A 13082-nucleotide genomic window follows, 5' to 3' on the forward strand; every position below is an offset into this window, starting at 1 on the left:
TCCTCGTCTCTCCTCTCAGGTTTTATTGACTGATGGAAACTACATCTTTGTCAGCCACCAGCTCCACGGGGACAGTGCTGGGGACAGGGAACCTGAGATGATGCCAGATTTCAGCCTGAGAGCAGACACAGAGTTCTGGAAGGTGACCCAAGAGGGAAAAGAGAGAGGAATATGTGAAAAGGCTTTGCGGGGGAGGAGGAGGAAGAGATCAAGAAGTTCCTCCTGCCCCCTACAACTCTCAGAGTTTAGGAACAACCCAGGCCCCATCCCCAACACTTCTGGACTCCTGCCCAAGAACTTGGAATCATCTATGATCTCCAAACACAGCCCAGCTCTCACTGACTGCTAGGCTCTTATCTCAGCCAGTCCAGACTCCAGCCCAACCCAAGAGGGAAGCAAACCAGGGAGAAGGGGACGGAGGGGTTGGAGGTGGCCCCCCTGGTTAGGGCAGATCTAAATACTGCAGCAGCCTGGGCAGAGCCTTTGCATAACATCACAGCAGCAGCTGCTATTGCTAGAGTTTGCTGGGGGCCCAGCACAGGACGGGGTTGCAGGGACCCATTTCCAGCAGCCAGGAAAGGGGAGTGGTGTTTGTGCTCTCTGTGTGTATTGGGAGAGGCAGCCTGACCCCTGAGCCAAGGTGGGGGGTGGCAGGTCACTGCTGAGGCCACAGCCCAGGAAGCCTGTGGTTGCATTCCAAGCTTCAGAATCAGGGAGCTGTTGGGCTCAGTGGAGGGTGGGGAAAACTCCTAGAGGCCAGCTCCAAGGTGAAGGTTCTATTCTCTGAACCCCCAAACCTCCACAGCCCAGCCAGAGAGAAGAGGGAACCTCATCTCTCTTTCTCAGGCCAGAGCTGAGATGTCAGGTGGGAGTCCCAGGGGCCCAACAGGAGGAGCATGCAGGAGGCCAGCGAGGGGAGAGAGGCCAGCCCCGGTGTGCTGGGGCAAGGAGGCTGGGGGGCCTGAGGAAGCCCAGCACTTCAGCAGCCCCCAGGACAAACTGTCGGGGGTGGGGAAAGTTTCCCCTTCCCTGGCTGCTTCCCCATCAGGTGAGCCGTTCCATCAAACTGCATTGCATAGTTCTCAGTGGGGGGAGGAGGGGCAGAAGGGGTCCCCAGGCCTGTCCCTCCCTGCCTCCCAAAAATATGGCTTTGGAAAGGAGTCCCCAAGAATTGAGAGGGCCCTCTGGACAGGCGGACCCACCGCTCACAGGGAAGAGATCTTGACAGTCTCCGGGAGGAGGCAAGGGGTGCCCAGGCTGGAGTTCCTGAGGGTGCTGCTGGCCCCACCGCCACCACCAGGGGAGGAAGGTTGGCTCTCATCTGGGGTGTTGGCAGGAGGGGTAGGGATACTGATGATGGCAGCCACGAAGTCCCGGCTGTCGCAGTTCAGGTCAAGGCTGTCGTGGGGCTTGGCATTGAGGCTTGAGCGGCTGTGCATAAGGGTGGGGAGGTGGAAGCTTCTTAAAAGGTGCTCTTAATACTTGCTACAGCAATCGTGACATGTATTGAGTGCCTGTTGGGTCTCTGGCTCTGTTCTAAATGCTTCGCCTCCATCCCCCCATTATGGTGGTGCCCAGTGAGGGCTCTGGGGTCAGGTGGTCCTGGGTTGAAATCCCAGTCTTACCTTGGCCCCTCTAAATCCCTCTTCTCTCTTTCATCTGTAGCATGGGAATAACAGAGTTGCCTACCTCGTAGGGTCCTTGCGGAGATTAAATGAGATAAGAAGTGCTATAAAGTGCTCAGCCCAGAACATAATGAGCACGCATAGAAATACCAGTATTTCTTACCTCATAGGGTCACCGTGGAGATTAAATGAGATAAAAAGTGCTACAGAGTATTCCACATAGTGCCCGGAGCATACATACATAAGGAGCATACATACCAGAATGTTCTCCATCATGGTTACTCCTTACGATGCCAGACCCTCATAACGATCAGTGTAAGAGTTACATGACCTGGTCCTGTTCCTTTCTGATTTGGCTTCCCACAACTCTCCCCCTCACTCACTCCACTCTACTCACAGGAGCTTCTTGGCTGTGTCTCTAACACGCAGATCCATTCTTGCCTCAGGGCCTTTGCACAGGCTGTTTGCTCCCTCCCTCATCTTCTTCCGGTGTCACCTCAGCAAAGCTTCTCCATACCCCATTCTACACCCTGTCCCCCATCCCCAGTTTATTTTTCTTCTTGGTACTTAACACACCTTATTGTGTACGTGCTTGTTTATTAACGGTCTCATCCCACTAGAATATAAATTCCAGAATGTCAAGGAGCTCTGTCTGTTTACTTTGCTGTCTGAAATGAACTCAACTTGTAAACTCCTACAGTGAACTCCAAAGTGCCTGAAAGTGTGCCTGGCATATAGTAGGTGCTCAATAAATGTTGGCTGAAAGAACCAATGAAGAACAACTTCCAGGCAAGAGAAGCCCAAGTTCCCCACATAGAGAAGTCCGGGCTTGAGCTTGGCTTGCTGGGCCAGAAGTCAGGACATCTCAGACCGCCATCCCCCGCACACCCCACCACCCAGTCTCAGCTCTGAGCTTCCCCTAGGGGTAGCCAGCAGGTGGGGGTGCTTACCTCTGAGGGGCAGGGCTTCTCCGCAGCCCTGCCAATGTGTCCAGCTCCTGCATGCTGCCACGACTGACTGAGGCCGTGGAGTTGGCAAGGCGAATGGCACGGCGCTTGGCCCTGCGGGGACAGCAGGAGGACAGCAGGCTGCCAGGCCCCACTGCCTGGGAGGACACGGAGGTGCTGCGGCTGGTGCGGCCCCCCAGCGAGACAGCGCCCAGAGCCTCACTGAAGGTTAGCTCATCTGTGAACTCATGGCACTGTGGGCAGAAGGGAGGCACGGTCACGAGGCAGCACACAGGAACTGACCCCAGCCCTCGGCCTTTGCTGAGGCCACTCCCTCCTTTCTGGAAGTATCTCTTGCTTCCCTTCCTCTGCCCACCCTTCAAGGCTCAGCTGTACTGGGGCCTCTTCCAGGAAGCCCTGTGGGATTTCCACAATCAGTAGTGAGCCTCCTATCCCAGGGAGGGAACTGGCTGGGCTGCGGAGGAAGGCCCCTCCTTCTGTCGCCCCCCCCCCACCCCGCCTTTAGGCCTCACCGTTGTCTTCTCTAGACAGTGAAGGAGGTGGTGATGTTGTTGCTCGAAAGCAGAACGGTTCCGGACACACAACGCCTGTTCCTCCCCACTGCTGCTGTCCTGGGGTGGACGGAGCAGAGGGACGAGGTCAGAACCTTCCTCCTCCCGCCACTTCTCCCCCGCCACCCAACCCCAAGGCAGGCCCCTCCCCACCTCAAGGCCTCCGTTCTGCTTGTACTGTAGGAAGGCATTGGTGGTACCACTCTTTGCCAACCGGATCCTTGCCAAGCGCACCTTCTACAGAGAAGGGAGGAGACAAAGGGTCAGGTGGGTAGACACAAGAGCAGACTGGCTTGGGGCACGGGGAGCAGGAGGTACTCTGAGGGAAGAGGCTGTTACCTGCTGCGCTCGGCGCTTGTCAGCACGCTGGTTCTGGTGGTAGATGCGGCTGAAGTTGGACACGATGACCGGCACAGGCAGCGCAATGACCAGGACACCGCTGAGGGAGCAGATGGATCCGAAAATCTTGCCAGCAATGGTGCTGGGCACCATGTCTCCATAGCTGGGGCCAGGGGAGGGAAGCCGAGGTTAAGAAGAGTGCCCACACACCCCTCAGTCTTCCACACCATCCCATCCAGCCCAACACACTCTGCGACCCTGGCCGGGCACTGAAACTCTCTGAGCCTCAATTTCCCGCTCTGCAAAATGTGGGGAAAGACCTCTCTGGCCACTGGTGGGGGTCAAGGGAGAAATTGGCCCTTGGCCCCTACCATCTGCTGCCCCCATCTGAGTTGCACATCTGAGTCAGCTGGAAATCTATTAATACCAAACAGAGGAGAGAAGGAGGAAGTCAGAGGCAGTAAATATAGTCTCCTGGGGAGAAAGTCCAAGCTGAGTCCTGGGAGCAGTGCTCTGTTGGTTTTGCTTCCATCTGTCTTACCTTCTCTAGGTAGGACCCCTTCTTATTACCCCAGAAGAAGCCTTGAAACTCTCCTCCCATGAAAAAATAGGGGGAGCCTTGAAACTCCCTCCTCCCTTTTCTTCATGCCATCTCCTCTTCCCTGGGGATGGAGCAATGCCAATCTTACCCACTTGTGTCACGGGGTCGGGGTGGGGGGGACCCAAGCTTAGGGAGGTTCCACAGCTGACTTGCTCGAGATCGCCCAGCATACTTTTGTTCTGAACAGGGGACCAGTGAGATCCCCTCCCCTCTGCAGTCCCAGCCTCTAGGCCTTCTCTCAGTCCTTGTCCCCCTCCCCCCCAAGGATGGCCGTTCCTTATTTCTTTGACTCATTTAAAAGTCTCTCCAACTTGGCCATTTCTGGTCTGTGATGTGTCATCTCAGACTGTGTCCTCAACTATGAGACACAGGCAGCTGTCCACCCTCTCAGGGTTGCTGTGAGGACTCATTAGGGTAAAAGGCACTCAAGAACCCAGTTCCAACCCACTCTCAGGGCTCAGTATTTGTATGTCAATCCAATTCTGAACCTCCAACCAGAATTAATTTCTACTCCTTAGAAACCCGAAAGCCATTTCTCTGTAGCTCTGCTAAAACCCCAGCGAGCCCACTTCACCCATTCAACAGATCCCAAGCAACTGTACACCTAATTCCAGCAATGGAAATTTAGAGAAGGAGCATGGTATGTGCCCTAAACAATGTCTTTAAGAACAACATGAGTTTGGTGATTCTGTCTGATGCCTTTATCCCAACTTGTTCCCTCTCAAGGATTGACACTAAAAAAATAATGCTGAAAATATCTCAACCTGGAGAACATCAAGGAATCACAATGTCACAGAGGTAGGACCCCATACGGCAGATGATTCTGGAGGTTTGAGAGACATGGGTCCTCAAGGTGGGAAAAAGGAGGTGGTAGAACGCCAGTACCTAGGTATCCTACACCAGAAACTTTCAGAGAACTTTCACAACCGTGAGGTCACAGAATCCCCTCTAGATGACGAAGGGATCAACATTTCTCATTTGCCACAGGGGGTAAACAGGCCCAAAGAGAACAAGGTCAACAGAAAGAGTGCAGCTAAGACAATCTTTGGAACCCAAGTCTCCTGACCTGGACAGTGAAGGCATTGTCAGACCTGCAAGGGATTTGGAGATTAGTCCAACTCCCTTTGTTTTCAGAGAAGAGCAGGCAGAAGCGCAAATCGAGAAAAAAGAGATCTTACTCTTACAGAGAAAGGTGAGTGTAACTGATCGGGCAGCTCCCAACACCGGGTCTGCACTCACCCGAGGGTGGTCATGGTGACAATGGTATACCAGAAGGCCGCAGGGATGCTAGTGAAGTTGGTCTTGTTTGTGCCCTTCTCAGCATAAAACATGACCGTGGCGAAGATGATGATGGCCATGGTAAGGGAAAAGAGGAGAAAGCCCAGCTCAGAGGCACAGCTCTTGAGTGTGTAGCCCAGAATCCGCAAGCCCTGCGAGTGCCTGGAGAACTTGAAGATGCGGAACACCCGGAATACACGCAGGGTGACAAAGGCGCCCGAGACATCCTCGTTCTTGGGCACGAAAAGCCCGATGTAGTAGGGCAGGATGGCCACCACGTCGATAAGGCTCATCACACTCCGCAGGAAGCGGCACCGGCTGGGGGCGGCGAAGAGCCGCAGGAGGTACTCGCCCGTGAATATGAGCACGCAGGCCGTGTCCATGCAGAAAAAGGCTAGGGGGAAGCGGTCGCCGCAGGGCTGCTCCCTCGGGGGCCGCCGCGCGGGGCCGCGGCACGGGATGGTCTCCACCACGTTGGCGATGACCGACACGGCGATGAAGAAGCCTGTCACGTAGTAGAAGACGAGGGCCGCCGTGCTCGTGTGCGGGTTCTCGAAGGCCCGCCAGAGCCGCTGCCGCAAGGAGCTGCCGGCAGGCAGGGCAGGGCCATCGCCCGCCTGCTCCGCCTCCTCGTCCTCCGCCAGGCGCTCGGCGTTCTCCTTCTTGCGGTCCCGGTACTCTTCGAGGCAGCAGTCGCCCACGAGCTCCGGCACCAGACCGTAGAAAGCCAGCTCTTCGTCGAAGGCCTGGATGCACTCCTGCCGCGGGCAGTGCAGGCGGCCCGTGCGGTAGAAGTTCAGCACGTGCCGGAACATGTCGGGGTCGCGATCGAAGAAGTACTCGCCCGAGTCCGCGTCATAGAAGAATTCCTTCTCCGAACTGCCTAGCAGGGTGTCTGGGTAGCGGTCCAGAGTGTTCTTCCAGGTCTCGAAGCGCCGGCCACTCACGTTCACCACCAGAACCTCATCCCCTCGAGACGCCTTCACCCCGGGCGCAGGAGGCAGGGGCTGCTGGGCCAGGGGCAACCAGCCCACCGCAGCGGCCCTCGCGAAGGGCAGCCACGTGGCCACGCCGGCCGCCATCCTGCCACGCCCCAGGCCCACGGAGACTCGGGGCGGGGGAGGGTGGCCTTTAGGAGAGTGTGGCTGTCTCCAGGATGCTGGGGGCTTGGAGAGGCCCTGGGCCACTCGCACAAGCAAACTGGGGGTGTCTACAGAGGCCGAGAGGAACCAGGAGGAACTAGAGAGACGGGTAGGGCCTTGGAGGGCATTTAGAGGATCCAGGGGGGACTTGGGGGATGTCTTGAGGGACCAACCAAGGAGGAGCCAGGGGACATGGAAAGGAGCAGAAAAAGGGCGCCTGGAGGGGCCAAGAAGGAGCCTAGGGAGTGTTTAGAGCAACTGATAGGGCTCTGGAGGGGTCAGCATGGCCTGGGAGATGTATGGGGTGTCTAGGGGGCAAGAAACATTGGAGAGTTGCCCACACTCTCAAGAGTTCTGAGGGAAGATGGGGCTGGGACCCCTTAGTGGGTGTGGAGAAGGGGCTGGGGCATCCAGAGAAGTGGAAATGGGACCAGAGGTGTTTAAAAGAGGCTAAGAGTGTCCGGGTGCGGGGGGGGGTGTTCTAGAGGGGCCGAGAAAACTGAGGTGGGTCGTCTGCACCTTCAAGACTTCTGGGGAAAAGATTAGGGGACTGGAGCTCCCTCATGGATCCAGGAAATGGGTTCGTGCACGGAAGAGGTGGCTATAGAACCAGAAGGTTGTAAAGAGGCTGCGAGGTGTCTTGGGAGTGCCTAGAGCAGCCAAGAATAGCCTGAGGGGGGGTGTCTACACTCTACAGGAGTTCTGGGGAAGGCAGGCCAGGTGGGGCCCCCTAGAGGGACTGGAGAAGGGAGTAGGGCATCTGAAGGGTTAGATATGGGGCTAGGTTATTTTTCAGAGCCTGAGAGGTGTCTGGGAGCGAGGGGTATGGGGTGCTGCTAAGAAAGTCTGGTCCACCCTCTCAGGAGTTCCTGGGGGGAGGAAAGGGGCCTGAGGAAGCCCCTTGGGACTCAACTGGAAGTTGGGCACAGCCCCAGAGCACCCAGAGGCTGGATAAAGACTAAGATAAGAGGAGGGGGTCCCTCCAAAATGGGCCGGAGGGCGGGGTGGGATGTTAAAGGGAGCTGGGTGTGTCTCAGGGGAGGGGGAGGTTGGCGGGCCTTGCGGAGGGGCGGGTGTGCAGACAGGGGAGGCCGGGGCGAAACTGTGTCCCACCGTTAGGGGCTGGTCTGGGGAAACCACACCCCGAGGGGCTGGCGGTGTGTGCTGGGCAGTGGAAGCAGCGGCGGCAGAAGAGGAGAAGCAGCCACAGCCAGGCCCGGGAGAGAAGGCAGTGCAGACAGGCAGGGGGAGGGGGCTGGGTCCCTGGAAGGACGAGGTCCAGCAGAAGCCCTGGGGACTATCCCAGGATGGGCTAGGGAGTGGGGGCTGGACCAGGGAAGGACAAGGACAGCGCTGTGGGTGGCCCCCTCCTCCTCCCCAAATGGCCGTCCTCACCTGTGTCCCCGCTGCAGCAGCGGCCACAGCGTTGGGGCTGGGGGTACCAAACACCGGAGCTCCTGCCCCCCTCTGCAGAGCTGCCTGAGTTCTCCTCCTCCTCTGGCTCTCTCTCCCCGCCCCTCTGAGCTTGCCGGGAGCTACAGAGAGAGGCAGGGAGGGGCCTCGTAGCTCCCAGAGCCCCCTCCCCTAGGACAGCCTGAGAGGGACCCTGGGGAGACTCCGCCTCCTACAAAGCTGGTTGGGCCTCAGTCGCGTCATCTGGAAAATGGGGGTGGCAGGGAGCTCTGCCAGTTCTCCCCACCTCCTTCCTGGACTCCCCCCTCTTCCTGCCCAGCTCCTACCCCCTCTGCCCCCAGGGGCCCCCACCCCCACCCGTCTGAATCAGCAGCACTTAGCAGATCCGATCGATGGGGAGTCGTCCGTTAATGGCCCCAGAGCCCAGTGCCATGTGGAATGATGCAGCGCTGTGTCCCCTCCCTGCCCCCATGCTGGAGAAGGGCTGAAGAGGGTGGATGGAGGGACGGGTTGGGGGGGCATTTCTCTAGATGGCCAGGCCCCCAAAAATGTTCTGGGGGGTGGGTGCATGGTTTAGAGCCCAGGTCCGATCAAGACTGTTGTGGGACTGGAGCACCATCCTGGTTTCAGACGTGAAATAGGGGGTAAGGGGGGTGTGGATGGGGGCAACCCAGGTTGGGGACAGGCATACCACGTTGTCTCCCTGGGGGTCCCCACTCTGAGGGGCAGCCTGCCTCATCCTTCTGCATTCAGCAGCCTTAGTTCACACCTCCTCCTCTAGAGGACTCTGCTCCCTGGTGGCACAGAGCACTGGGTACCGAGTGCCTCGGCCCACAGATGAGTTCGAACCCCAGCTTTGCTACTGACTTGCTGTGTCCTTTAGCAAGTGCCTTGGGTTGTATCCTCGGTTGTCTGATGGAGTTACCCCAACTTGATAGTGTCATGGGGAGCATTAAATGGAGTGATGTGAGAAGGGACAGCACTGGGCACTGTGTACAGGGGAAGCCTCATTTTTAATAAAGGTGTGGTGCGAGCACTAAGGGGGGACCAACTTTCCCCTTTCAACCAATCTACCCACCCATGTAAGCCTCAGTTCGCTCACTAATCATGCTCCTGATTTGTCCGTTTCTCCATCCCTCCACCCGTCCACCATGCAGCTCCCCATCCGTTCTCCCACCCACACAACCCAGTGCTCTACCCATCCCTCCATCCACTTGCTCGCTCACCCATTTGCATATTCACCCCATCCACCTATTTGCCACCCTATGCTTAAGTACCTCCGGCACCCATCCACCTGTCCATCCATAGCCCTGCCCATCACTTACTTACCTACTCTTCACCCTTCCTTACCCATCCATCCATTCCCCTGGCCATCCATCTGTCCACTTACATCCCCGATCTATCCATCTACCCATTTATTCATCTGATCACCTATTCATCCCTCTGCCCGTGTATTTCCCAACCTCCCCTGTCATTGATCCATGCAACCTTCCACTTACTTATCCACCGGTCCATCTAACCACTTACCTATCCTCTCATCAGCCCACTCTCACCCACACCCATGCCCCCCTCACACCCACCCACATACATATCTGGTAGATATTTCTGGGTCACTCTGGTGGAGGGGCAGGCCCACGGTAACTGGGCAACAGTTGGGGAAGGGTGGGGAAGGAGAGTAGGACTGAAGCCACAGACTTCCCTCCCCATTCCAATGGTGTGACCTCCCCATCCCCGGCACATCCCTCCGGGTTGGAAAGAATGAGAGTAGACAGTCAGTGGGTGGGCCCGTCTGGCCAGATGGTATTTTGGCTGCAGCCTTTACACACACGCGCGCGCGCGCACACACACACACACACGTTGCTAGAACGCTAACAAGGACCGCTCCCCACCCAAACATCCCCGATCCCAAATGCAGAGTAGCCAGGCTTCCAGACATAAATTAAAAAATAAAATAAAATAAAAAAGAGTTGGTCTCTGGGGAGGGAGAGCTCATGCAGAGGTGAAGGCAAAGGCCTCTGGGAGCCAGGGCCAAGAAAGATGAGAAATCCCTGCCCCTCCCCTCAGGATCCCCACTCCCCGAGGGCTTTTGCCCTAAAACAGGGTCACTAACACCAACCATCAGGCCTCCAGCCCCTTTAATGTGCAGTCTCCCAACCTATTTGATTTTGGCCCCATTTTCCCACCAGAGCCCAAGGGCAAGTTGTCCTGGGAGGGGGGAGGGGAGGGAGCAGCTGCAGCCTGCAGGTCTTTAGCTGGCTTCTCCTGGTTCTAGGTCTGGGTCAGGTGACCCCACGCACTCCTTGCTGAGCCGCACAATCTCCTGGGAGAGAACTTCGATGTCCTAAGAAACAAATGAGCCGTCAGGGGCCCGGGCAAAGAGCCAGGGAAGCTCCCTCAGCAAACCTGGGATGTCCTCCTTCCCACCTCATTAATCAAAGCCCTTCTATGTCTAGCCTGGCACGGGAAGGTATTTGGAGAGGCTCAGAGCCCCAGCGGTGGGCTGGGCTTGGAAAAGATGTGTGTGTCAGGGGTGGTGGTGGACGGGGGTAGGGAGCCTCCCCGGGGAGGGGGACCCAGGGATACAGATATGGGAGCAAATCACAGATCGCCCACTGGTGTGGTACAGCCGGAGGAAACCACCTTTCCCTTGCCACTGGCTTCTCTACTAAACGGTGAGCTCCCTTCTCAGAGGCAGGGGCTGGGTCTACATCCTTTCTGACTCCCTCAGAAATGGGGGAAATATTTGGGGAGGGCAGGATGGGCAAGAAGATGTATGGGGTGATCCATGGTAGGCAAACGGGTGGGCTAAGGGACAGTTCAGAGGATGGATGGAGGACAACAGGTAGGTGTGCGGGTCACTAGGCAGGTGGGTAAAAGGTAAGACAAGGGGTGACTGATGAGTAAATGTGAGAGAGAGGGAGGTATGTCAGGAAATAGCAGGAAAGACACAGGGCAGGTGAGTAGATGGGCAAGAAGGGCGGGTTGAGGGGCGAGCTGGGTGAAGTGTGCAGGAACAGATGAGCAGGTGGGTGCAAAGACAGAGGGGAGAGTAAAAGGCCCAAGGAAGAGTAGGTGAGCTGACCGACTAGAGGGTGGGGAGGTGAGGATGATCAGTGAATGGGGTGGGGGTGGGGTGGGGTGGGGTCTGGGCACCTGCAGATGACGGGGTGGGGGTGAGAGGTGGGGACAGGGGGACGGGACAGGGGGCCAGCTGTGTGGCATGGGAGGCAGGCAGCTACGTGGACAGATGGGGAGGCCACACTCGCCTTGTGCAAGTGCATGTTCTTGGTGAGTTGCTCCTCCAGCATGTTCTGGAGCTTCTTGTTCATTTCCCGAAGGTTCTCATCACCTGGCTTCACGAGGTCTCTCAGGACACTGCCCAGCCCACTGCGGTCCGTGTGGCCTGCCGCCACAGACACATCTGCAAGGGCCCAGGCTGAGAACCCCCCCTCGGCAGAGCCAGAGGAGAGACGAAAGAGACAGGGCAGAGAAGCGGGAAACAGAGAAGGGGGCAAAAAGTAGTGGGGAGAAGCTCAGTGAGATAGGGGGCGGAGGCTCGGCTGTGTGAAACCTGGCCATCACTTCCTGGCTGTGCAGCCCTGAGAAATGGGGATAATAACCACCTTGGGGAGCTGGCAAGAGGCCTCTGACTGCATGCGTAGCACAGACACACAGTGCTCGGCCTGCGTCAGTCCATGTTCTTCTGACTAAAAAGGGAAAAATGGGGCTAGGAGAAGATGTGACAGAAAGGAGCAGAAGAAACAAAGATGGAGGGGAGGGGGGAAAAGAGGATAGAAAGTGGGAGAGGAAGAGCTAAGAATCCCTGAAGGGGTACATATATAGATGAGAAACTTCCAGAACAGACACAGTCCAGACAGGCAATAGGAGCAGTGAGAGGAGATGAAGGGTACAGCAGAAAGAAGAGATGGGGAGAGGAGAGAAGGGAGGGAGAGGGGACAGAAAACCACACTGGAGAAAGGAGAGTGAAGCGATGACAAAGACTCAGAAGGGAAGAGCAGTGGGTCCTGCTCTCCCCTCCAACAGCTGTGATCTTGTCAGTACCTTTGCTGAGTCGTGAGAGGAGAGGAGACAGTGGGGAAGGAGGCGGCAGGTCAGATACCGGATGGGGGTAAGGTCGGGGAGGAGGCACTGACCGATCCGGCTATCCATGACATAGGTCTCGATGATGGCACTCTTCCGACAAAGGTCCTCCGCCATGGAGGCACTGCTCACCTCCAGGTGCTTCACCTGCGGGCCAGCCCAGAATGTTCGCACATCATAAGGGGCCCAGCCACACAACCCCCCGGCCCACCCCAGCCTCCCCACCAAGGGTGTGCCAAGTGAGGACAAGGAGGCAGAAGACACCTTCTCCTCCAGCATCCATTTCTCCTGCTGTGTCTCTGCCAGGCGCTGAAAGAGCTCAGCCACTTCCTCATCGGACAGCTCGGCTGGCCGCGGAGGCTGGGCCTGAGGGCTGCTGGATAAGGACTGCAGGGAAGAGGAGGGGAGAGGCCAGCCCAGGCTCAGCACTGTCGCCTGTCCCAGAGAGGATAACGGGCAGAGGGGGGAAGCGGGGGGGGGGCAGTGGGAGTGGAACACCCACGGGAACTCTGGATCTCCCTTGGTCGAAAGGGGGATAAAGGAACCACCACATCATCTCCTTATTGAGAGGATGAAGGGAGAGCCTGTAGCAAACGTGGGCTCATTTCCAGTTGACCGGAAAACTAGAGGGCAGAGGAATAAGCTCAATGATACCACTAGGAAGCCAGCAGGAGAACCCAAAAGGTGGGACACTTTCTGCGGGTCAATTGGCTGGTTTCTTCTACAGGTTGGTGTCATGAAAACAAACAAACAAACAAAAGAACCCAAGTAACAACAGACCACACTAGACTCAAGAGACATAAAGGACATAAAGCAACCAGATGCAACATGTGATCTGAAACTGAGCGCTGGTTTTCATAAAACCAGCAATCGCTATTTTGGGGCCAACCAGGGAAATCTGATTAAGGTCAAACTACTAGATGAGATAAACATTTACAAGATCAGGAAGATAAAAGGCAGCTGGACAAAAACAGGTTCTTTATAATCTCATTTAGGTTTAAGAAAGAGAGGGACGCCTGGGTGGCTCAGTCAGTTAAGCATCTGATTCTTGGTTTCAGCTCAGG

The 13082-nt window shown here is 56.7% G+C and overlaps 2 protein-coding genes across 3 annotated transcripts in view; both read right to left on the bottom strand.

Moving 5' to 3' along the window:
- Nucleotides 1-7275, bottom strand: LOC111150488 (potassium voltage-gated channel subfamily D member 1). Its single transcript, XM_022507959.1, has 6 exons — nucleotides 5324-7275; nucleotides 3484-3646; nucleotides 3298-3381; nucleotides 3106-3204; nucleotides 2576-2826; nucleotides 1-1431 (listed from the first exon to the last, which is right to left on the bottom strand). Exons 1-6 carry the CDS (start codon nucleotides 6442-6444, stop codon nucleotides 1206-1208), a joined length of 1944 nt encoding a protein of 647 aa, XP_022363667.1. The 5' UTR covers nucleotides 6445-7275; the 3' UTR covers nucleotides 1-1205.
- Nucleotides 7276-9692: 2417 nt separating this feature from the next.
- The window catches only part of LOC111150448 (GRIP1 associated protein 1), a 23776-nt gene continuing 20386 nt past the window's right edge, over nucleotides 9693-13082 (bottom strand). The window contains exons 23-26 of one of the 2 annotated variants that reach the window (XM_022507916.1): nucleotides 12283-12405; nucleotides 12072-12165; nucleotides 11184-11338; nucleotides 9693-10258 (exon numbers count right to left, since the gene is read on the bottom strand). In XM_022507916.1, coding sequence (XP_022363624.1) covers nucleotides 10166-10258; nucleotides 11184-11338; nucleotides 12072-12165; nucleotides 12283-12405 — 465 coding nt within the window. In that variant the 3' untranslated portion in view covers nucleotides 9693-10165. Of the gene's footprint in view, nucleotides 10259-11183; nucleotides 11339-12071; nucleotides 12406-13082 lie in introns of both variants that reach the window. The other variant, XM_022507915.1, reaches the window with a different exon arrangement.

Source organism: Enhydra lutris, unplaced genomic scaffold, assembly GCF_002288905.1.
Source record: "Enhydra lutris kenyoni isolate GAN:26980312 unplaced genomic scaffold, ASM228890v2 scaffoldscaffold23, whole genome shotgun sequence".
NCBI classification, from domain to species: domain Eukaryota; kingdom Metazoa; phylum Chordata; class Mammalia; order Carnivora; family Mustelidae; genus Enhydra; species Enhydra lutris.